The sequence below is a fragment of the Rhinatrema bivittatum genome, chromosome 10 (genome assembly GCF_901001135.1).
Source record: "Rhinatrema bivittatum chromosome 10, aRhiBiv1.1, whole genome shotgun sequence".
NCBI classification, from domain to species: Eukaryota; Metazoa; Chordata; class Amphibia; order Gymnophiona; family Rhinatrematidae; genus Rhinatrema; species Rhinatrema bivittatum.
This window is the reverse complement of record NC_042624.1, coordinates 103017342-103041385: the sequence shown is the minus strand read 5'-3', so window position 1 is coordinate 103041385 and position 24044 is coordinate 103017342. Positions and strand designations below refer to the sequence as shown.

General features: G+C 43.2%; 1 protein-coding gene across 4 annotated transcripts in view; it reads left to right on the top strand.

Annotated features, from left to right (window-relative positions):
* PATJ (PATJ crumbs cell polarity complex component) overlaps positions 1 to 24044 on the top strand; it is a 288430-nt gene that overhangs the window by 251130 nt on the left and 13256 nt on the right. For 3 of the 4 annotated variants that reach the window (XM_029618990.1, XM_029618987.1, XM_029618988.1), the window contains 8 exons: positions 1364 to 1447; positions 6281 to 6474; positions 8374 to 8521; positions 10824 to 10910; positions 11847 to 11961; positions 13238 to 13275; positions 13447 to 13569; positions 14696 to 14800. In XM_029618990.1, the coding sequence (XP_029474850.1) occupies positions 1364 to 1447; positions 6281 to 6474; positions 8374 to 8521; positions 10824 to 10910; positions 11847 to 11961; positions 13238 to 13275; positions 13447 to 13569; positions 14696 to 14800 (894 nt within the window). The remainder of the gene's footprint in view (positions 1 to 1363; positions 1448 to 6280; positions 6475 to 8373; positions 8522 to 10823; positions 10911 to 11846; positions 11962 to 13237; positions 13276 to 13446; positions 13570 to 14695; positions 14801 to 24044) is intronic. The other variant, XM_029618989.1, reaches the window with a different exon arrangement.

The window sequence follows — 24044 nt, the reverse complement described above, 5'->3', positions numbered from 1 at the left end:
AAAGTTTGTCACAGATCTGTTAAGTTGGTCCCAATCAAAAGGTCTCACCTACAACTTATTTGCTGCTCTTTAATTCCACATGTTTCCTGAGGGGGGGGGGGAAAAACTTGAGCCAGTAAATGCTCCCATTTCTTCAGAGGAGATAAAAGTAACAATCCAGGGTCTCAAAACTTCAAATCGTCAGACCCAGATGGTTTGAGGTCTGACTATCATCAAATTTCAAAACATCAAGCAGTTCCCCTTTTGTTAGATTTGCTTGATTCTAATTCACTTGTAGGCGATGGCCACACCTTTTCTGAGGGAAGCATTTCTCTCTTTAATTCTCAAAAAGGAAAAAGACTCTGGAAGATCCAGTTTCTCAACTTAGACATGAAAATTCGTGCAGGAAATCTAGCTAACTGTTTAAGCAAAGTGCTACCCTGGCTAACCTCCAGCAGCCAGGCAGCTTTTGCACACGGCAGTTACCAATGTACAAAAGTTACTCACAGCTATTAAGCAAATGGGTCCTAGTAGACCTCCATCTTTAGTGGTTAGCATTGATGCAGAAAAAAGCATTTGATCGGATGAGATTTTATTTGTGGTGTGGCCTTCATTAAGCGTGCTCTCTTAGGCCCTTTTCTTAACAAGATCAAGCGCCTTTAAGCAGCTCCCCGAGTGCAGATTTTGACTAGTGGAACAGTTTTGCAGATGTTTCCGTTATTACAGTATGCGGGACGCGACAGGGTTGCTCCCTTCTCACCCGCTTCTCATCGTGCTTCAGGGCCTATGTACTGAAGGTTTCCTTCCATGTTATGCTTTGGTGCATAGTCCCCTTAGCTTTGAATGCTTATTTTGGTCTAGCAGTCAAAGCTCTAAGTTCTGAGTTGGGAGAGTTCCTGGAGTGCGAATGCAGTGTGCCTCTCTGCTGGTTTTTGGGCTGAGTTACTGTGTTTTCCTGCTTATCCAGGGCTAGATCTAATAGCATTCTTCCTTCTGCCCTTTGGAAGACATTTTGCAGCACCGGTGCAGAGGAGCACTGTGATCCTTTGTGGATAAAACATGCTATAAAAAAAAAAATGTAAATGCATTACTTAGTTATCAGATTTATACCCTGCCTTTCTGAATGCAAGGTACAATAATAGAAAACAACAGACAAGAGAATATTAACAGTAAAATAACAAAATACAATCAAAATACTACAGTATTATTGAATTTTACTGCAGTGCCTTGCATAGAAATAGGGCAGAACTCCTGTCCTTACAGGAATAATGTCTTCTGCTGTCCTCTCTGGCTATAGCCATAGCTTCAGTATTTCAGTGGTAAATCACTGGGCTCTGTTGCAAGTTTGTTTTTCATTCTAAATGTACAACAATTTCCCCGACAGGATGCCATTGTTATACATGAGGTTTATGAAGAAGGTGCAGCCGCCAGAGACGGTAGACTTTGGGCTGGAGACCAAATTCTTGAGGTAAGTCCATCACGGCACTGCCATGGCTGTCCTTGGATTCAGAGGTGTAACTTAGTAGCTTAACTGGTAGATGTCTATAATGTAACAAACCATTTAAATGATGTGCTCTAAACTTACTCTCTGCTAATCCAAAAAAAAAAAAAAAATGATGTTACTGGATTGTCTCCAGATTTGTTTTTATGCAAATATGTGTATAATTATACAAACTAAAATATCAGTTATCAAAACAATACTGACAATGTGTGTTCCCTCAGATTTCTTGTGCATTTCTGATTTAATGACTAAATTGGGATATTTTTTCCAGCATATGAGGAAACTGATTTAAATCCACAGTTGAGTGTCACTACCAGGGTAGAGGTGTGAGTGTTGGGAAGGTTGGGCTATTGCAGGAACCGGCTGTACTCATAAATATGTATTTGTTTGTAAAGTTTGAAAGGAGTGCTTATGTCTAGTCATCCAGAAAGCGAGGCAATATGTAGCTTTCAGAATTGGTTATTGGCTGTGGCATTAAAAAGAGCTCGCACGAACATAAAAATCTTTCGTAAAGTGTGAGAATTCTCCAACGCCTTTTGTGACGTAAAACCACCACTGAAACAGCAATGAAATGGATGCAGCAGGGCAGCCATCTCAACTTTCCAAGAGCCTCAGAGAATTACCGGTACTGACCGTTGTGGTGCAGTAATTTGTGACTAGAGACAGTTTTTAAACACGGGAAATGATTTAATGCAGACGCCTGCTGACGAGAAAACAGTCTGCAAAGGTGAGAAGTACCGTGGGGTTTAAAAGATTCCCTGCCATATTTCTGTCAGTGACAGGATGAATGCTTCTCTGTGCCGTCAAGCAATACTCCTCCGGGTCTACTGCATCGTAAAAAAAAAAAAAAAAAAAAAGAGCAAATTTCCATAAATGCCCTGGAAGGACACTGTGTGAAAGGGATTTCAAATATGAATTTGGGAGCTGACCTGTGACCTCCCTGGTAGCTCAGCATTGCAAACCTTTTTTTTGGGGGGGAGGGGGGGGAGGAAGAGGGGCTGGTAGCACTTGGGATGGGTAGAGGTTTTGATTTGGAGATCCGGGTAGTTGGGAGGGAGAGTCGGGATCGACTGTTGGCTCTCGGGAGATTTTATAGCCAGCTTTGTGGAGGAAGATATTTGTTCAAGGGAGAGAATTTAGCTAGCCAGCACGGATTTTCCGTGCTGGTTGACTGAATTTGAACTGAGTGCCCCACATCTAGTTGGCTAGATTTAGGTTGATTTTCAGCTGAAAACCTAGGTGGCTAGACTTGGCTGAAAATGTGCTTAAGTCAGCCAGTCAAAGTGTATGTGGCTAAGTTAGGTGCCCTGGCCCTTTCTGAAAATTGACTTCAGGGGGTCATAAAATTAACAAACAGGAGAACAAAGAAAATAACTGAGCGTAAAGATCAAGCATTATCCAAATAAAGAGGATAGAAATCAACCCCTTCTGTCTGTATTTATGATGGGACCTTCTCTCTTATTAAAGGCTTAAGAGTTCAACTGTGCATCTGGGAAGCTTCAACAAGAAAGGGTTTTAAGAAGGAAAAAAAAAAAAGGAATTTTTGCTTTGCAGATTAAACTCACATAAGGTCCAGTTTGTCATAGTGCAGCTGTTGATACAGTTTCACAGTCAGAGCTAGAAATTCCCAGCACACCCATTATAATTCAAGAGCATGAGGTTAGAAAAACAGTGAAAGAAACTGGGGGAGCTGTGCTGGGGGCAGCAGGGGACAACATACTGGTTAAAACTAAGATTTTCATTTTAAAGCCAGCCCTGAACAAAGCTGGCAATTAGGTGTGGGGGGTTTTTTTTTTTTATGAAAGCATACTTAAATCATGATGATTAATTGTATAGAGAAGTGTGAATGTTTATGTGTCATTCTTAGGCCTCATGCTATGTTTATTTTATAAAACTGGTCCAAGTGAGACGAGGACTTAACCATATGCAGAATTTTTAGATGAACAGAAACTGGTAGCTGATACTAACACATGTACGGGCACGTGCCTGCATATATTCATCTATACATACCACACATGGGAATAAATTAAAATGCAAGAAAATACAAGTAATTAGGCAAAGTTAGGCTCTGGGATTTGGTGTTGAGCTATAGATATATATATATATATAGAGAGAGAGAGATATATATATCTATATATATAACGCATACACACACATGCATTAAAACTATTTTTTTTTTTTAACGTGAACGTATTTTAGAAATAGCTGGTCCCACTACTTTATTTATTTATTTATTTAATATCTTTTATATACCGACGAACGTTGGGAACATCTCATCGGTTTACTTACAGAAATTACTTACAGAAATCCCAGGTAGTGAGGCTTATTGCTAAATTCGGAATGGTTGGCAGGCAGAACCTGGTTCTGATATTGATTAATAATTTTGAGGTCCGTATTCGAAGAGCCATTATCTGAATAACTTTATCCGGATATAAGGCAGGACTTATCTGGATAAGTCTACCGCATGATGTCGCCAGTTAAAGGTATCCAGATAACTCAGGACAGGCCTTCTTTCTGACCAGACTGACCCGCACAACTGTAGCCGGGGGAGCACTGAATGTCAGGTCTGATGGGCTAAAGTGTTATCATGCCCCTCCCCCTCCCGCCCCAAAAGGATTTGTCTGGCTAACTTTTAGTAACACAGTGTTTCAATGTCATTGCTCCCTAAATACATGCAGGTGTGCAGACACATACCCTCATAGATACGTGTGTATATATGCATGCATGCATGCATGTGTAGGTTTGTCAAAATAATTAGCAAGTTTTATCTTAAGCAAATCAAAGTGGAAAACTAATTATAAAGATTTTTCCCACTTTGTGCCTATTGGGAAACTCTTTAATAAGTCAGGTCCTTCAGTGGTCTATGGCGCCATCTATTGGAGGAAAAGGAACTAATCACCGGATGATTTCCAGCAATTATTTAGCAGATAAAGAGCAATAGGAAATCTAAATTGTACAGAAGAAATGCAAAGACTCTGTAAGAAGAAAAACATAATTTAAATTTATAATTTATTACAATACAAATATGACAAATTGCCAAATATGTACAGGGTTATAAGTCGCAGCAGTAAATGAAGGAAGAATAAGACCGGAATGACCCATCCAGTCTGCCCAGCACGGTGTTTAGGTCTGTAACTTACACTCTACACTCCATGAATATTGTACCAAATAAATAAGATTAGTTACGTCTAAGCACAAGCCGAGCCTTCAGATAGAAGAAAGTAACAAGAAACAGGTTCTCACAGAGTACTATAAAAAAAGAAATAAAACAAGACAAAAGCAAACAAGCTACCACTGAGTACTCAGACTAGTGAGAGCTATTGATCAGCTGTTAATAATATCCCGTGATAAGAGCTGCCATAGATCTTCTGCTGTAGGGATTGGGGGGAGAAGCCGTGGGCTGTGGATTGACTCTGGACTTGATAATTGACTCAGGGAGGGTAACTTTCAGAGGGCCCTCCTAAGGGAAAGTAATGCTATGCCCGCATTCACCCTGTACTTTTATGTGCATGGGGTAGAGTCTGGGCGGGATTGGGACACAGGCGCAGACATTTTGATTTCAAAAGTCTACGCGTGCATTTTCTTAACTGCACCAGATAGCACCAGATAGCAGGTGGTGATGTGTCCGCATCGCTTCCTCGGGATAATCTTCAAAGTGGACTTGAGCGTGGAAGTTTGCATTGAAAGCTGGTGCAGCTTATGCTCCCTTTTATTGCATGAGTTACCTGCCATGCTACAAAATTACCCTCCCTAGGTGCAGGTTCTGCTTATTCCCCTGGAACCGGATGTCACGCTTACAGGTAAAGAAAAATATGCCTTGTAACGAGGAGATCTGAGAGTGTAAGGCAAGAAACTTGTTACCCTTCATCCGGGAAGCCTGAGCAACTCTAGGGAGTGCTTGAGTCTTAGAGCCAAGAATATCTAGGTCTTTTATTTCTAAACAAAAGCCTCAGTACTGACTCCTTCAAAAGTGCGTGGAACCAGACAAGTTGAAGGAGGGGTGACTTCTCCTGACGGGGGTGACTCCTCCGACGGAGCGCACTGTTAACCTGCATTTGGACACGCGTTTTTGACGCGCTAGCTTTACCCCTTATTCAGTAAGGTGCGGGCCCTAATTTGAATACATTTTTTTTACTGAATCGCGCACACAGGAGAGTGGGCGCTCGCCCGCTCTCCCGCGATTTTTACTGTACCGGCCTGTAAGGAAGCAACATTGGTCTTGTGAGGAAAAACTACTAAATCTCACAATCTGTAATGTAGGCGTTTAGTGCCCCTAGAGGCCTGGAGAAAACTGGATTTTGTATGTTGGGCCTTGCAAAGGCATTGCAATCTACCTAAAACAAAATCTGAAAGAATATAGATATAAAAAGTTTGAGAAGCAGTAGAAATGAAATTTTAATCTGAATAAGAGAAACCTAAAATCCATGATTAAAGTAGTCTTTCCCCCCCCCATGTCTAAAGTCATCCATGGCTGCCGCTTCCTTTTACTGTTGAGGGTGCCAAAGCATACGTAACAGAGTAGATTCCACAATTTCATTTTAATAAGGTAGCCGCTCGCGAAAGTTTACTTCAAAATAGAGCCTGGCAAGAAATCCATCTGTTTATCTTTTGCATTAATTCCTCTTCCTCCTTCGGCTCTGCCTCCCTCGCAATACAACTATTTGCAAAAATTACATTGCCTAGCGTTTTTACGGCCTTCTGGTGCTAACCTGCATGACAGTATGTCCTGCCCGAGTGGTGCTGCGCAATTGTACAGGTTGTGTCTTTGCCAGTAGGGAAGTACGACTGTGTTTGTTGCAGGTAAATGGCACTGACTTGAGGAACGCCTCGCACGAAGAAGCAATCACGGCGCTGAGGCAGACCCCCCAGAAAGTGCGGCTGGTTGTCTACAGAGACGAAGCCCAGTACAAAGACGAGGAGAACCTGGAGACCTTCCTGGTGGAGCTGCAGAAGAAAACCGGCAGAGGGCTAGGGCTCAGCATTGTGGGGAAAAGGTAGGACCCTCTAGCACAGCTCGGAAAAGGAACAGATTGTGTGTTGTGGGCCAAGGGAGGAAATCAGAAGCAGCATTACCCAAGGGAATAACGCACCCCCACCTCACGTTTGTGGAACAAAGCTGGATAAAGCGTTCAGCCATGTATGTTCCACGCAAGGACATTTCTGTTTTAAGATAGCTAAGCACAATACAGTAATAGTAAGCACGAAGTGAGATTAAACTGGAAAATGGTAAACAGACCTACCGATGCCAATTATACAAAATGTACTTATGTCTGAATTTTTATAACAAGCCTTCAGTTTCTGTGAATATGTTTAATAACAATTATGGAGTCTAGGTACAAAGCACGTTATCACCATAACAACCCACTACCTGTATCAACTAAGATAGCATCACACGGTACTGCGCTAACGTGCATGCAAGCGATCCAGTTTAAAAAGGTCTTATTTAAATTGCCTCATTAGGCATTAGCACTGTGTGGTTACCTCCGAGGCCTCCTCAGGAAGTATAATTAACTTTAGCAACCCGAGTAGACCTTTGAGCCCAGAACCTCCCACCCTCCCCGACCCAGACAACATGTCCTCAACGCAAAACCCCCTCTCCTCCCCTTCCAGGCCTACCCAGTGCCCACCATCCTCACCCCCCCCCCCCCCCCCGCCAAACTGACGAGAGCCTCCACGGTCCAAAGACTCCCATCCCTTGCACACAGCCATGTTTAAACCACCCATCCCACGAAGCCTTCATCCTCCCTCCTGCCAGCCGTGATGCAAACTCAAAATGCTGCCACTGCTGCTAATGACCTGCACAGCTCATACGCATAACCATGCCAGCCTGAACGTGCGTGCGCCCCTAAAGCTACAGATTAACCGCATTTCGTTAGAGTGCAGTATCAGCTCACCCTTCGTAGATTGCTTTCTGTGTATTTTAGGTCCATGCATACCTCAATACTCCTTTTCTGCCTTGCTCCTTCCTGCCTTTTTGCCCTCTCAGAGCTGCTCCCAGCCGTGAGTCTCTTTTTATAGCTGGCATCGTATGGTCCCAGAACAGGTTCAGCCACTCGTTCTGTTTCTCAAGTGTACCTGGTATGTGGCTGATTGCGTTGCTGCTCTGGATACCATTGATTTTAGCTATTCCCGACATGGATTTTCTTGTGTCATAATTCATTGCATTCCCAGGAGCTCAGATCTGCTTCTTGTTGAGTGGTAGGTATAATTGCAGGTTTTCCAACCCTGGCATGGCATTTTAAAGATTTTGCATTAGTAAATGAATACTAAAACCTGCTGTGTTTTTCTTTGCTTCACAGCTTTCGCTTTTGATCTAGTTTTTTGAACGCTCAAGGTTGCAGGCTTTAGATCTTGCTGGGGGCCCCAGTAAGTTCTGAAAATAGCTGTGCCGTGAAACAAATCCCAAAGCGCCAGCTTCCTTAATTGTATAATTAAAATGCAAACATTTGGCTGACTCTTCATATATAGAAGAATGTGCAGCCTACTGTTTGCCCTAAACAGAAAAGGAAAGGCCATGCAGTAGCTCCAAACAGTGGAGTGAGTAAAGATTGAGCCAGTATTTTCACAACACACATCAGAGCTTCTGATATGCTGAGGTTCAAGCTCTTAATATTGTATTTTTTCTACATTTATACTTGTGATATTTTCTATTATGTATATTATTATTTATAGCATTTTTTTATGTTATTTGTATGATATATTGCTATTTATTGTATTATTTCCATGCTTTGTGAGCCACTTGAGGTAGGACTATGTCTAAAGAAAGGTGGAATATATAAATATAACATAACATAAAATCTGATTTTGAGTTTTCTAAACTGCACTTTTAAAAGAAAATTCAACTTTTTTAAATCTTTATTTTGACATATGACTCTTTGTTCTTGGTTAATTAGAAATGGGACTGGAGTATTTGTCTCTGACATAGTGAAAGGAGGAGCTGCAGACTTTGATGGAAGATTAATGCAGGGTGATCAGATTTTGTCGGTTAATGGAGAGGATGTGAAGAATACCTCCCAAGAGACTGTGGCTACTATACTCAAGGTGAGTTCAAAACTTAACACGCATCTGGCACTTATTCATATATTGGGGGAGCTTTTTATCCAGAAGTGGGTCTTATTGATAATTGGGATCACTTGACAGTTTAATATGAAAGTAGTCCATTTTTGGGGCGCATTTCTTTCAATATTTACTACAGACTGGAAACCAATGACTAGAAAAATGCTTTAATGATCCAGTTCCCACAGCCACAGGTGGAATGTGTCCTCTGCAAGGTAGAGACGTGCACACTGTGGAGACTGCTGGATTTGCCTTTTTTCAATACCTAAATCTCCTCTGGCAAGGTGTGGAAGACCATTATTAAAACTGTATTCATTCTCCAGAGCTTAGACCTGTAGATCTTTCTTTGGAATATGTGGCCTGATGTTTCCCTAAGGGCAGACCACTAGAAGTTAATTGATAACATTTTTTGGATTGCTAAAATAGTCATAGCCAAAGTCTGGAATCAGAAGACTATTGGGGTCAATTGTGAAAGGGATCTGACTGGCTAAGTAAGGAATTGAAAGAGAAAACTCTGTCGCTGACTGAATAGTATACTTTTAGGTAACATATTATAGATGACTTTGTTGATATTTATCTAAAACTTTCGTGCACCTACACTCTGTGGAACTATTAACTGTGAAACTCAATTTGATTCAACCAAATTATGGTTGAATCAAACGTGGGTTAACAGTGCACTCCAGTGGAGCGCACTGTTAACCCACGTTTGGATGCGCGTTTTTGATGCGCTAGCTTTACCCCTTGTTCAGTAAGGGGTAATAGCGCGTCGAAAATGCACGGCCAAGCCCCCCGAAACTAATAGTGCCCGCAACATGCAAATGCATGTTGATGGCCCTATTAGTTATTCCCGTGCGATTCGGTAAGTAAAATGTGCAGCCAAACCGCATATTTTACTTTCAGAAATTAGCACCTACCCAAAGGTAGGCGTTAAATTTCTGCCGGTACCGGGAAAGTGCACAGAAAAGCAGTAAAAACAGCTTTTCTGTGCACCCTCCGACTTAATATCATGGCGATATTAAGTCGGAGGTCCCAAAAGTAAAAATAAATAAATAAATACATTTGAAATCAGCCCGTGGCTCACGGGTTGAAAACAGGACGCTCAGTTTTGCCGGCATCCGGTTTCCGAACCCATGGCTGTCAGTGGGTTTGAGAATCGATGCTGGCAAAATTGAGTGGCGGCTGTCAAACTCGCTGACAGCCGCCGCTCCTGTCAAAAAAGAGGCGCTAGGGACGCGCTAGTGTCCCTAGCGCCTCTTTTTACCACGGGCCCTCATTTGAATACTAAATTGCGTGCACAGGAGAGTGGCCTGTGCGCGTGCCAGGAGAGCCGTTCTGCGCGTGATCGGGCTTTGTGATGTTAATGCCGCCATAGGGCCCGAAGCCAGAAACATCTGCCCGTGCTTCTGTCGCCATGCTCGCCTCCTTTGGATACTCCGAAACTCTTATTCACCCTGGATGTATATCAGTGTTGCGTCCTTCCTTCACTGCTACCGTCTCCATGAAGGGACGGCATTCACAGGTCACTAGCCTGCACGCCTTCCTCCTACACACACCGGGCAGTGATAGCAGTCTCCCAACCATGCAACCCCCTTTCACACAGGATGGCACTGACACAGCGTTTGACACACACGCGAGCCCCTTTGTAAGAGAGGGCGGCGAATTAGTGGGGGGATTGCGTAGAGTGGGTAGGTAGCAAATGCCTCCATGCGCTTGAGCCATTGTGGGTACTGTCTCTTTAAAAGCAGCCAGAAACTGCTTGTAATGAGAGACGTCTTTGCAAAGCGAGTGGAGTGAAAAGAAATAGTGCAACATAGGCCGGCTGCCATAATGTTCCATGGGAGGAGGAGAAAAAAAAAAGAGCATGCAGAGGTCAGGCGTTCAGTGGTGTAGCAAGCAGGAAGTTAGCTGCTTAAAGTTAACCAGCTAACTTTGGTCAAGATAGTAACTTAACAAGGAAAGTGTCCCTGAATATACTCAACAAATGTGACAAAGATAGAGATTAACTTTGCCGCTCACCAGGCTTATGAATATTAGAAAAAAAAAAAGCATGCAGAATGGGTGCCTCCTTCCTGCCCCCATCCCCCACCTTAAAACATGGGGTTATCAAAATCTGCCGAGCCAAGCGTAGCTGCACCCTTCAGTGGGCACAGTATCCCAGGCCCAGCGGCTGCATCGCTTGGTCAGTAGCTCTGTCTAGGAAACCATGCATCTCTCACAGGCAGGTCTGGCCAGCTCGTCCTGTGCAAACTGTGTGACACTCTCTCATTCTGTTATTGGCTTTCTCAAGTGTGCCCAGGGTCTGGTGCACCTGGAGATTGGACGGCTGAGAGCTGGATCTTGCCTCTCCTCACAGAAAACATCTGAAGGTAATCAGGTGAGTGGCATTAGTTTTGGGGGGTGTTTTTGTTTTTTTTTTTTAACTCTCCGCATGGTCTCCTTTCCCTTTTCTCCATTCCCCCCTTCCCCTTCCACTACCCTCGCTATTTTTACCCCTTATATAGTAAAGGGGAATAGCACGTTGAAAACGCTCGGCCAACCTCCCCCCGAAACTAATGGCGTCGGCAACATGCAAATGCATGATATTGTCGGAGGCCCCAAAAGTAAAAAAAAGAAAAAAAAATTAAAAATCTGCCTGCAGGTCGGAAGACGGACACTCAATTTTGCCAGCGTCCGTTTTCCGAACCCGTAGCTGTCAGCGGATTTGAGAACTGACGCCGGTAAAATTGAGCGTCGGCTGTCAAACCCGCTGACAGCCGCCGCTTCTGTCAAAAAGTCTTCTGGTATCATGGCTGTTTTAAATGATAGATTACAAATAACCAGAAACATGTCTGCAATTTCATTTTTATAGTTTCTTCAGAACTCTGCGGTGAATACCATCCGGTCCCAGCGATTTTTTTGTTCTTTAGTCTATCAGTCTGAGTGATTACGTCCTCCAGTTTCACAGTGATTCCATCTAGATGCTCAGTCATCACCATCACAATCTGTAGCCCCCCCATATAGCTCACATTCTAAATTTCACTAAAAAGGCCAAGAAGGAACTGTCTCTAGCTCAGATGCTCTATTTGGAACTAGTCAAAAAGAGGCCAAGAGTCTTATTGTGCTGACAGAAAATAAGATATATTCATATTTAGTATATGGACAGAAATAAAGAAATTGTGATGTGCAGGTATTCAGAACGCTGTGTGAGTAAGACAAAATACGTCTTCAGCACACTTATGGAAGGAAAATCTTGGGAAATAAAATTCCTGTTCTGTCTGTATTTGAAGCATTTTCTTTTCACAGTTGCTAATGCATTATTTTTCAATTCCAGACGAGCCAGCAGAGTGCGAACAGAAATCATCCCTCATTGGGTCCCGTCATCACTAGTTTACAGAGTTTGGTCCATAGCAAAAAATCATCAGTGGACCCTTCTCAGAGGAATTCAGGTAAGTGCTTCCCTCTTTTTCGTAGATTCTGTAAGACACCCTTTCCGGATTGTGAAAACACTCCGTGCCCAGACAGGGCATTCTGGTAAGCTAACGGTCACGTTGGTGCAGCCATCTATAGTGAAGTGAGGGCAAATAAGATTATTTTCTTTCTATTTTTGTTTAACATAAGCCACCACATTTTAGCATTTAGTGGTTCAAGGATTTGTGTTTAAGGATCATTGCAGTTCTAGTTGGTAGCACATTTCTTAATATGCCTTATTAAATAAACATTCCATTTATCTTGTTATGTCTGTATTAGTTAGAATTGCTTCTATTGTAGTAACAGTACTGGATTTATCACTAATATCCTGTTCTTGCATGTTGACTTTTTGACATTTTTTTGTTGCACAGATGTGTGTAAATAGATTACACATTTGTTTATCTTTTCTAAATTATTTCTACTTTGTGTTTTTGGAACTATGGGGTAAATATCTTCAATACGCCAGTCATCAATTCACTATTTCCCGATGTTTAAAAGCCGTGATATGAAACTAAGCCTATCCATCACCTATGCTCCTGTGGGTTTCACCCTGAAATAGAAATTACCCAGTGTGTCAAAATTAATTGCATTGACAAGAAGTATAGCATAAAACTTGATATATAACATCAAAAGCAAAAACACAAACATGTCACAACTTAGATTCAATGAATCTGGTTAGATTTTGCTTTTGATTACTTTTGAAACTCTTTTGAGCCTATTGTGAAGATGGCATGTCTTGGGTTGCCCTGGTGGCTCAACAGCAGTGCTGCATGGCACTGTGTGGAAGACCCTGGTTTCATTCTATGCCTGGCTTCTGAGTCCTGTGCCAGCCAGGGCTGTGGGGAGGGGGATAGGGAGAAAAGGGAGTTTCGACCATCACTTGGTGGTGACACCTAGTGGCTGAACTTAGTATGCACATGTATTGGATTCCCAGAAGAAGCTGTGGTCTGCTGGTCAAGAGCAGTCAGTACAATTTCTGGGCAGATGAGGAGGAGGAGGAGGGTCATAAAATAGGAGAAAAGCCTTGGGTAATTGTAAGCGGACATTCATGGTGCCATAGCGCAACAGAGGCCAGTTCCAGTTGTGCTAGAGTCCCAGAGGAGCAGGAGGAAACTGACTGGCAAAAAAGAAAAAAAGGGTGAGGAGATCCTTTATAGTGTGTTAGAGCTAATACTGTAAAGGGAGCTGCAACATCTTACAGTCTGTTCATGTTCCAGCAGGAGTTAATAGAAGGTATTTCTTCCTTATTAACAGGAGCAGATATGGGCCCCAGAAATGTGGAAATCATACGGGTGAGAACACCATTAATCGGCAGCTATGGGGTGAATATGGGTAAACACCTGCAGCAGGTTTTAGAAAGCCACACCAAATTCATTGTTATTAGCAATTGAACTTCATTGTGCCCTTTCCATCAGAATATGTCTGTGAGTACCTCATGAGCACAGCTGTCTTCTCATTGCCAGGGACCTAGTGATGCCCTTGGTGTCAGTATAGCTGGAGGAAAAGGAAGCCCTTTGGGGGATGTCCCAATCTTCATTGCCATGATTCAGGCCAGCGGAGTAGCAGCTCGCACAAACAAGCTCAAAGTAAGTAAAAGGGAAAACACATTCTGGGGCTGAGCAGACAGACGTTCCCAGCTTGAGAAGGCTTTTGCTTTTCTTTTTAGGTCCCGGAGAATCAAAGTGACGAGGCTCAGGCAGGCGTAAATGGATGTTGCGGGGGGGGATGGGAGAAGGGGGTACGCGCACATCCGCTAATTTTCAAAGTGGACTTACGCACCCAATCCACTTTGAACATTAGAACTGAAATGCAATGCGGACTGTCTACCCGCGGACTTCCGCCCTATGAAGGCCGCTATAAAATTGCCCTCTAAAAACCATCTATGTGCTTTGTACCTGCTGTTTGTGCAGTGGCCAAGGGGGCGGCAAAAGTGATGCACGCAGACGCGGAGATCGAGTCTGCTTGCTCGGTTTTTCTCCCTCGACCCCCGGCACACCCACGGGAACGTTTCTTTCTAATGCGGATAAAACTGCTCGCGCCCTGGCACCTGCGCATACTGTCAGCCGTGTAGGGGGGAGGGGACAGCGTGTTACCTGGGCTAAATAACTTTTGAAGTTTGCTGCTCTCCCAAATGTCTAAAACAAAATTCTGCTGGTATTTCCGCCTTAGGTTCATCCCGGTATCAAACCGTCTCCCCCCCCCAATGATATCCAGCATAGAAGCCAGCAGCGATACGATTTTCAGTAGTTTGGAGAAGTGACTTTCTTCCATTATCGGCGTGACTTGCGCTTCTAAACGGTTTGCATTGTCTGCAGAACCTTCCGCACTGCATGGCAGAAGGCAAAGGTTGTCCGTCGTAAGGGCTAGCATGTGTTCAGATTTTCTCGTATGGACACCGCACAGCTGGAGTCTGGCCTGCCGGCGTGCTGCCGCCATGAACCGTCAGAGCAGCTGGCCAGGGTCAACTAGTCCATTTTTTTTTTCCCCTTTCAGCATCAGTTTTTATGTATCTCTCTTATTTACCTGACACGGCTTTTATTTTTCAAAGAACGAGATCTACCATGCTCTACAGAATAAAGGCTCCAGTTGACCGTAATTCCGACTTGGCAGAGAAGATTCTGGTTGAAAAAAAAAAAAAAAAGCATAATAGCAATGCGCTGATCTTTTAAAGAAATTTAAATGAGATTTTTCTGTCGCTCTTTCTGCTTTTAGGTTGGCGATCGAATTATCAGTATTAATAGGCAACCTCTGGATGGTCTTTCTCATGCTGATGTTGTTAATCTGCTGAAGAATGCTTATGGGAGCATTAACCTGCAGGTAGGGTGATAAATGGCACTCGGTGCTGTGTGAGTAAGATAACGGGTGTTTGCTAAAAGACTGAGCATCTCTGGCAGAAGACTTCGCCGCTGAGATGAGTGCTCACTGATGTGAATTATGCAGGCTGGAGAGCAAGAGAATTATTATTTTTATTCAAAACTCCTTTTATGCCACCCACACAGGATATGAGCAGGATTCTAGGAAAGCCTGACAAGAGCGACAAAATTACTCTTTTGCTGTACATGATAAATCAACAAGCCTTTTAGCTTCCAGCATTCTTTTGTAAATTGGAGTTTGCTAGCAATGTAGAATGATTTCTGTTCTCATGACTTCAGACTGTGACTAAGCTAGTCCAAGAGTTCATTCCCTTATTTTAAAAAAGCACCAATCCATACCTATGAATATATTCACATGATGTTGGAATTAACCATCCTGCCATATTTGGAACTGATTGCTAGGCTAGTTAATTGCTTTTTTTTGACAAGTACCTTTAGGGTAAGAGGAGGCCGTATGATAGTTTGAAATAGCAACTCTGGTGACTGTTTCTTAAGAGTGTTCAGTTGGCATTAAAATCTACTTTGCATTTTGATTTCTGGCGAGGTTTATGAGGTCAGTATTCAGCAGCATGGCAAGTGGTAGGATGCTGCCAATTGCGCACTCTGATGAATACAACTGGATAAAATAATGGTTAGATGGATAAGCTTATCTAGCTAACTTTAGGGCTACTCTTCAGCACAACCAGACCTATTTGGATAAGTTGTTTGACTAACTCTGAATATCAGACTTAGCCGGATAAGTAATTTGACTAATGTAAGTTCACCCTAGAACACTCCCAGAATGCCTCCAGCTTATCTGGCTAAGTGGCTTGATCAGTCAGAACCTTCAGAGCAATGGGAACTTAAAAAGCTGTGATTTATCAGGTAAGTCCCAGACGTAGCCAAACAAACCATTTCAATATTGACCTCTTAGTGTTTATAAATCAGGGTTGGCTTATTTGCACCTGATGCAGGGGTCATATCTCTACATGGTAAAAGATGAAGCTAGCACTGCTTGAGAGTGAACTTAAAAGGAGATTTAAAAAAAATAAAATTGGAGAGACAGACATTACAAAATGTCCATATCTATTATTGAAAATCTATCAAATGTGTTAAATAAAGTATACTAAGACATGAAAGAGAGCCTCCAAAATAGTTATATAAAGAAAGTGGTAGAACCAAGAAACAGATCGAGTGTTTTAAATATTCTGGATAATGCTGGTGTTTTAATAAATGATGCTTAATTTAGAAATCAAAATTTTCAACCTGCTGCAGAGAGAGCACTCACAGCTCCTATGGAGGGAGTATTGGCTGCCACTAAGCAGTGACACCTGGAGGCCAGACTCAGAGTTAACATGCACCAGAGTCCTCCAGAAGGACGGTCTCTGTGGCACCAGAGTCCTCCAGAAGGACGGTCTCTGTGGCACCAGAGTCCTCCAGAAGGACGGTCTCTGTGGCACCAGAGTCCACCAGAAAGTCTGTGTCTGTGGTGAATGGACTGGATGGCAGGGAAGTTATAAAATGAGGAAAAAGACCCAGGCAGTTGAGAAGGAAGGCTCATGGCTCCAGATCCCAACCCTGGTTCCGATTGAGCTGGACATTCAAAGGAGTAAGAGGAAACTGCTGGATCAAAAAAATTAACCAAAGCCTTTAGCAAAAAATCCTAGTGACCAGGAATATGTTTGTTTTATTAGGTGTTAATAGGATGCAAGTCATACCCTGGATTATTCTAATCATTGTATCATATGCTGGCGCTTCGTTTTCTCTTAGGAACGCGGTGTAGTTCTACTTTATTCCTCAGCATTTTTTAAACCAATCATGAAAATAGCAAACCTTCTAGCACAGAACATTCAGAACAAAATGATTAATCATGTCGTGCTGCCAATATATAGCGGGGGGGGAGGGGAGTTATTTATAATGTCTGTAAGCAGTTTACTCCCTAAACCAAATTTTAAAATTGAAAAAGCAAATCATTGACCATAGTAAAAGCTTAACAGATTTCAATGACAGCAGCACCTGTGGCCACCCAGATATTTCACATGGCAATATGAAGTGCTGCCCAAAGAGATATTCCACCAGCTGTACAAATTGGCTATTTGAATGCTTGATTTACCCAAATTTGGGGCTTAAAAAAAAAGAGAGAGAGAGATGTTTTCTGAATAAACCTATTAAAATCCTCTGTTAAAAAAAAACAACATTGCTTGAAGATGGTTTGTATCACTGAACTGTTGTGTAAACACCTTTACATTGCATTTTGACTCCCAATAAACACTATCTGCCTCATTTAAATATATGCATCTCCATTCCAATACGTTCCTCTTCCAGATGATGATGCAACCATGTGGAATAGGGACAGAGCCATACTGAGTACGTTAATATTCTGATGAGCCAGATGATATAAAATACTTCCTCATGTGTTCAACAGAGTGAAAGGATATACATCAAATCAACAGCAATACTCCTATTCCTCCAGTGATTCCCAATGCTTAATCAGTTGTGGCCATCATATTAGGCATCATCAACAAAATGCTTTCACAAATGTTCACTCTCTGCCTTACATGTAGTCGTGGTCACTGTGATCCCAACGTAATATTTTTTTAAGGGATTTTTTTGCCATTAAAACAGTCCACGACTTAATTTATAAATCAAAAGCGTCTTCATACTTAACAATTTTTGGAAATCCAAAAGTAGGAATTTATCTTAGAGAAGAAAAGCTGCCCACACATTAATTTTTTGCCCTCTAAGATACATACCTGCTTTTGGATTTCCAAAACATTAAGTTTGAAGACGGTTTTGATTTATATTACGTTGGGACTCACACTGACCATGATTATATGTAATATTCTCATCAAAATATTTGATAATATTCTGATGAGAGCGCAGATGAAGAATGTCAAGCCTACACTTTAACTTTAAACATGCTCTCTTCTACCACTGTAATTTAATTTTGGGCACAAAAAAATCAATAGGAAATAGAAACATTTTAAAATAAATATAGACATGAATTAGCCTACGTAACATAAATCATACTTGTATAAATGTTATGTTTGGCAGGCCGCACTTACCCTGTACATGCTGAGGCCCTAGGTGCTACCCAAGAGTGCCACGCAGCACGGACGCTGCCACTCCCCCTCCTCTCCAAGCCAGCCTTAGGCACGTGTGCGCACCTTGAAGGCCCCACGGCTGGAAAGCCATGTCATGGCACTTAGTGATGACCTCCCCTAGCGCCCTGTTCACTCACTCTGCTCTTCCTTGCCTCAGCAGCGGGTCTTCTGCCTTGCAGTGTGTGTTGCCTAGTGTTTCTGATTCCTGGGTTTCGGTATCTCATCCTGCCTTGCCTTGCCTTCCAACTTTGCCTCGTCCAGCTTGTCTTCTCTAGCCTTGCCTCATCCGGCGTTGTCTTGTCCAGTCTTGCCTCCTGCCTTGTTTTCCAGCCTTGCCTCATCCAGCTTTCCTCATCCAGCCTACCTTACCCCCCAGCCTTGCCTTCTATAATCCATCTTGTCCAGAGTCTTCAGGGTGCGTTTGTCCACCCTTGGCCTGACTCTGTGGATCTTGACGTCCTGCTTGGACCTGACCACAATTCCCTGCCTCCTGGACCTGACCCCTAGCCCACTCTTGTTAGCTGCCTGCCCTGACCTTGGCCTATCTCTGACTCTGTTAGTCTGCTGCCTGCCCTGACCCCTGCATGCTTTTGGACTTTAGTTATCCTTACCACCCTAGGGAGCCGCCTAAGCCCTAATGGCCGCCCCCAACCCAAGGGTTCAACTCGCATCTGATAAAGATGAAGCTCCAGACTGTTCCGCTACAGGGAACATTCACCAGCTGCTGGCGTGGGCATTGGGGGTTCGCCCTCGAGGCTATATCAACTATGCTGCAGCACCAAGGGCTAACACACCTGTTACCCTTCACAGTAAATGTCACACTACAGAGCACAGTCTAGGTTCATGCTGCTATCATGGGGGCAATTTTTAGTAGCCTGCCCTGGTGCAAAGTCTACAGGTAGCATGGACTTTGTACCAGGGTGGAAACAGTATTCAGTGGTGATTATTTGGAAGAAGTGAAACACGGCAAAACTGGAAGATGTAATAGGTCAGACTGACAAACTAAAGGGTAGCAAATCACCTGGACCAGATGGTATACACCCCAAGGTTCTGAAAGAACTTAAAAATGAAACTGCAGATCTTTTACTAATAATTTGTAACCTGTCATTAAAATCATCTATTGTACCTGAAGACTGGAGGGTAGCCAATGTAACCCTGATCTTTAAAAAGGCTCCAGGGGTTATCTAAAAAACTGTATACTAGTGAGTCTAACTTCAGTGCTAGGAAAAATCATGGAAACTATTCTAAAGAACAAAATCACAGAACATAGAAAAAAACATGGTTTAATGGGACCCAGCCAGCATGGATTTACATAAGGGAAATCTTACATCACCAATCTGCTACATCTTTTTGAAGGGGTTAATAAATACATGGATAATTGTGAGCCAGTAAATATAGTATATTTGGATTTTCAGAAGGTGTTTGACAAAGTCCCCATGAGCGACTCGAGAAAATTAAAGTCATGGGATAGGAGGCGATGTCCTATTGTGGATTGCAAACTTGTTAAAAGACAGTAAACCGAGATTAGGATTAAATGTTCAGCTTTCTGAGTGGAAAGGGTAAGCAGCGGAGTGCTTCATGGAGCTGCACTGGAACTGCAGCTTTTTAATATATTTATAAATGATCTGGAAAGGGGAACAACAAATGAGGTGATCAGATTTGCATATGATGCACAATTATTCCGAGCTGTTGAATCACAAGCAGACTGTGAAAAATTGCAGGAGGAATTTGCAATGCTGGAAGACTTGGCATTCAAATAGCAGATGAAATTTTATGTGGACAAGTGCACATAGGAAAAAGTAACCCACGCTGTAGTTACAGTGCTAGGCCCCATATTAGGAGTGGAAAAGGATCTGGGGAGAAAGCACGTGCACAATTTTGAGAATGCCATACTTTACTTCCTGGCCTAAATTTATCCCCAGGAACCAGGGGCATAGCCAAAACCTTTTTTTGGGGGGGGGGGGGGCGGTGGGATCCAAGGTTAACATAGGTGGGCACTATGGCCAGCCTCCTGCCCTGTCCCCATCCCTTACCCTATTCTTTGTGGGCCTTCAAGGCAGTGGCTACAAAACCCTTCCAATTTCTAGCAACACTCTATCTCCCGTCTCTGTTACTCACTCTTATGTCTGTGGTGAAGGCAGCTACTTTGTACCAGCCTTCAAGTGTCAGGCTGCTGAAGAGCAATTATGTAAATAGGCTTCTAGTCTTCCAGCAACCCAGGCATTACTGAACTTTTAAAGGGCTGAGAGGAGGTAGGGATAAATAATTATCTGCCAAAAGCAAACAGAAAGATTTTAATGGCCTCAATCTTTTACATGTGTAGCCCCTTAAAGTTATCCCTCTTACAGATGCAGGGGATCATGCACTGTTAGAGATTCCAGTGCCTCCAGGCCCTCTAACTGCTGCATCTTTAAGGGGCTCACTCAGATGGGACACAACCCTGCTGTGAAAAGGGTGGGGGCCTGAGCGCACAGGCCTCTGAGGGCCACCTGCAGCTTAGTCCTTGCCAGGAACACCCGTTTTTAGTGTGGATAAAAGTACACACATTTTGAATACTGTGTGTACTTTTTGTCTGCTCTGAGGAGGGCAGCTTTCAGACAGGCCAATTCATCCGGGAAAATGGGTTTGAAAATCGTTTGCCCCATGTTAATGACAGCAGACTCAGGGCCTCACGTGTCATTAACTGGTTTTCAGGATTTGCAAAATGAAAATGCATGAGATATAGTTGCATATAGTTGATACAAGAGCCAGGTTAATTTGCTTCATTTCGCTGTAGTGTGTGTGTTTGTGTGTGTGTGGCAAACAGATCTGTTTGCCACACACACACAAACACACACGTGAGGACTGTCATTTGCCATCAGAAGACTGCAGAACTGTTTATTACAGGCAGCTAGGGGGGGATGGGGATGATCATTTAATAAGGAGAGCACAGAGGCTCTCAGCCTCACATACTATTACATCTGAAAAAGAAGAGATGGAAGCATGTTAGGATCATGATTTATCATCTTATTTTGTTTTGATGATTGTCGCGCCTTGATCCCATCTTGAGCATTTTAATGGAAAACTGAGTAAGAAATTGATGTTGCCAGCTGCACTACTCTAGCACAGACTCAAAGCTAGTCTTTCCAAGATCATTGCTTCCACTTTGGACAACTTCACGCCATTCTGCAATAACTCAGCTGAAGTACCAAGTCATTGGTTGTGATCTCTGGCTTACCTCTGCTCTACCTGGAACTTCTCCTTCCCCATCTGCCTCCTCATCTTCTGACGACTCTGCTTTTATGCCTATAAATTTTGGCAAAGATGAATGATGCCAGATGGTACTGAATGGTGATAGTGACACAAACCATAAAAATGGTGCGGTTGAGACATGTTAACCACATTTTCATGCTTATAGTTGTCGATAAATGCCCTGATGGAGCAACGAGCTACATTGTTGTGCTCTTCAAAGGCATTCTCTGGATATGGGAAATAAGTCAACAGCCATAACAACAGGGGGATATTCATTATTGCCTGCAAGTATACAGTCAGCACAACAGATGACTCGTAAAACTCACATTTCACTAGGCTTTTTTTTTTTTTTTTTACTGTAGGGTTGCAGACATGTCATGGTCAAATCTGCCTAGGACCATGTCATGTCAGTGATCCCATCCACATATGTATTCAAACCAGGGGTATCATGGAAGAACCTAGGAAGTCACTGCATCCTGTCAAACATATTTGCTGGTCATGGCATGCTTTCACCTTTAAACTATGTTAACGCTTGTAGTTATAGTGGATTACTTTTGGGACTTTGAGGTTCCTATTCAGTAAACCGGGCAAGTAACAAGTTACTCTGTTACAGTTAACTGAGTAACTTTAGCTGCTATTCTCAACAGGATACGTCTCTTGCTCAGTATACTGTACTCTGGTAGACATCTAAATAAGTTTACCTGGTTAACTCTAGATCTAACTGGCTAAATATAGCTGGTTAGGTTTAAAATTATCCGGTCACATTGACCCGGGTAACGTGAACCTGAACCCCCTTTATTCAGCCAATTAAGTAAAAATGGAAAGAAAAGGCAAGCAGAGCGATCCCCCAGTACCCCCATCCTCTAGAATAATTAAAACAATGTTGGGGGCTAATGCCTGACTTCAACCCCCCTCTGCCTCCCAAATTAATTAAAAACAAGTAGCAGGCCACAGCTGCCCAAGGATCCGCCCTTCTGCCCCCCCCCCCAAGATATTTCAGTTCAAACTAGGCTCTGTCCTTACCCTCCTGACAAACTGGCAACCCCTATCGCCAGCATCCCAAGCCCTTGGAAACCCTCCAAACCCCAAGTCTATCTGTACAGTACGACTGGACGAATCTGACACTTCATCTTGGGGGTTTTAGGGGATTCAGGGGGGGGGGGGGGTAGTGGAGAGTTGTTTGTTGGGGCGAGATGAGGAGAGGGCCCAAAGCCTGGTTTGATCTGAAATATCTCTAGAAGGAGGTTTTGGGGTATCACTCTCTTCCCCCCCCCCCCCCCAATTAATACTTACACAGGTAAATGCTGACTAAGACCTTCAGACTGAGCATACCCAGTTAACTTTAGGATTTCTCTGAGGCAGTCCTAAACTTATCTGGATAACTTAACTGGGTAATGCTGAATGTCTGTGTTGTCCAGAAAAGTTTGACCTGCCACAGAATTGCCCCTACCTTATCCGGGTACATTTTTATCTTGATAATCAGTTAGCCAGTTAATTTGGGGGCATTCAGACTGCCAGAAAAGTTCAAACCCCATGCAGTTTGTATGACTAAGTCTCAATTTAGCTGGGCAAACCTTTGAATATGGATTCCTTTCAGGGCACTGCCTCCAGGATCCGTCTTGGGGCCAGTTCTGTTCAACATATTTGTAAGCAATATTGCAGAGGGACAAGGAGAAAAGGTTTGTCTCTCTGCAGATGACGGCCACAGAGTGGACACGTCTGAGGAAGTAGACAAAACGAGACGTGATCTAAGAAAGCTCAAGTAGTGGTTGACTGTTTGGCAGCTGCGTTTCAGGAATACAAAATGCAGAATTCAAGTGAACGGTACACAAAATGTGTGTGTGTGTGTGTGTTTGTATCCGGGGGAGATACAGAAGTCCACAAAGCAGGAAAAGAGACATCAGGATGATTATATCCCATGATTTTAAGATGATAAAACTGTGATAAGGTGGCGGCCAGAGAGATACTAGGGTGTAGAGGAAGACCTCACCTCAAGCATTGGGTCTAGTTCTGGAAATGGTACCTCTAGAAGGACATAGAGTGAAGGCAGTCAGGAGAAGGGCTACTGAAAATGGTGTGAGGTCTGCATAAAAAGCCCTATGAGCTGAGACGTAAGGGTTTAAATATGCGCACAGCAGGTGAGAGGCGCGAGACAGGGAGGATACGCTAGAGGCATTCTAATCAGTGAAAAGTATTAACAGTGGACGAGGAGCAAACCATTTTCATTTGAAAGGAATTCCTAGAAGAAGGGGATCCTGATATGAGGCTCTGAAGGGGTAGTCTCAGGATCTGCCGCAGGAACTTTTTTTTTTTTTTCAAGGAAAGGGTAGTGGATGCATGGGACTCCCTCCTGGAGTGAGTGGTGGAGGTCAAACCAGTAACTGATTTTCAGAAGGCATGGGGAAAGCACAGAGGATCCTTAGTTGCAAAAGGTGGGGAGATAGCAAAAGCTCAGTCTAGTGAAATGTGTGTTAAGTTTTTAAAGTGCCATACTCAAACAATTAAATGACAAATGCTGGAGCTTCCAGAATGAATGGTAAAGTGAGCAATATGAAATATTACAAGTACTGGTGGAAACGCAGGCTATCACACAGTTGGGTCTGTCCGGCGGGCTCCGCAAGCGGCAACAGCCACAGCAGTAGTGGTAGCTGTTTAGATTATTACAAAGCTTCGTGGTTAAGCATGGGAAGAGGGATGCTAGGGGCTTATGTACTGAAGACGGTAGAGTAGAAAGGAAGACAATGATGTGTCCTGGATAAGAAGGGATATCGTAAAAGTGGCTGTTCTTCGTGGCTGGCAGTGGGCTGTATCCGTAATAGTGTGGACAGTAATGTACTGGGCAGTCTAAATGCTCAGGTGGTCCCTTTTTTCTGT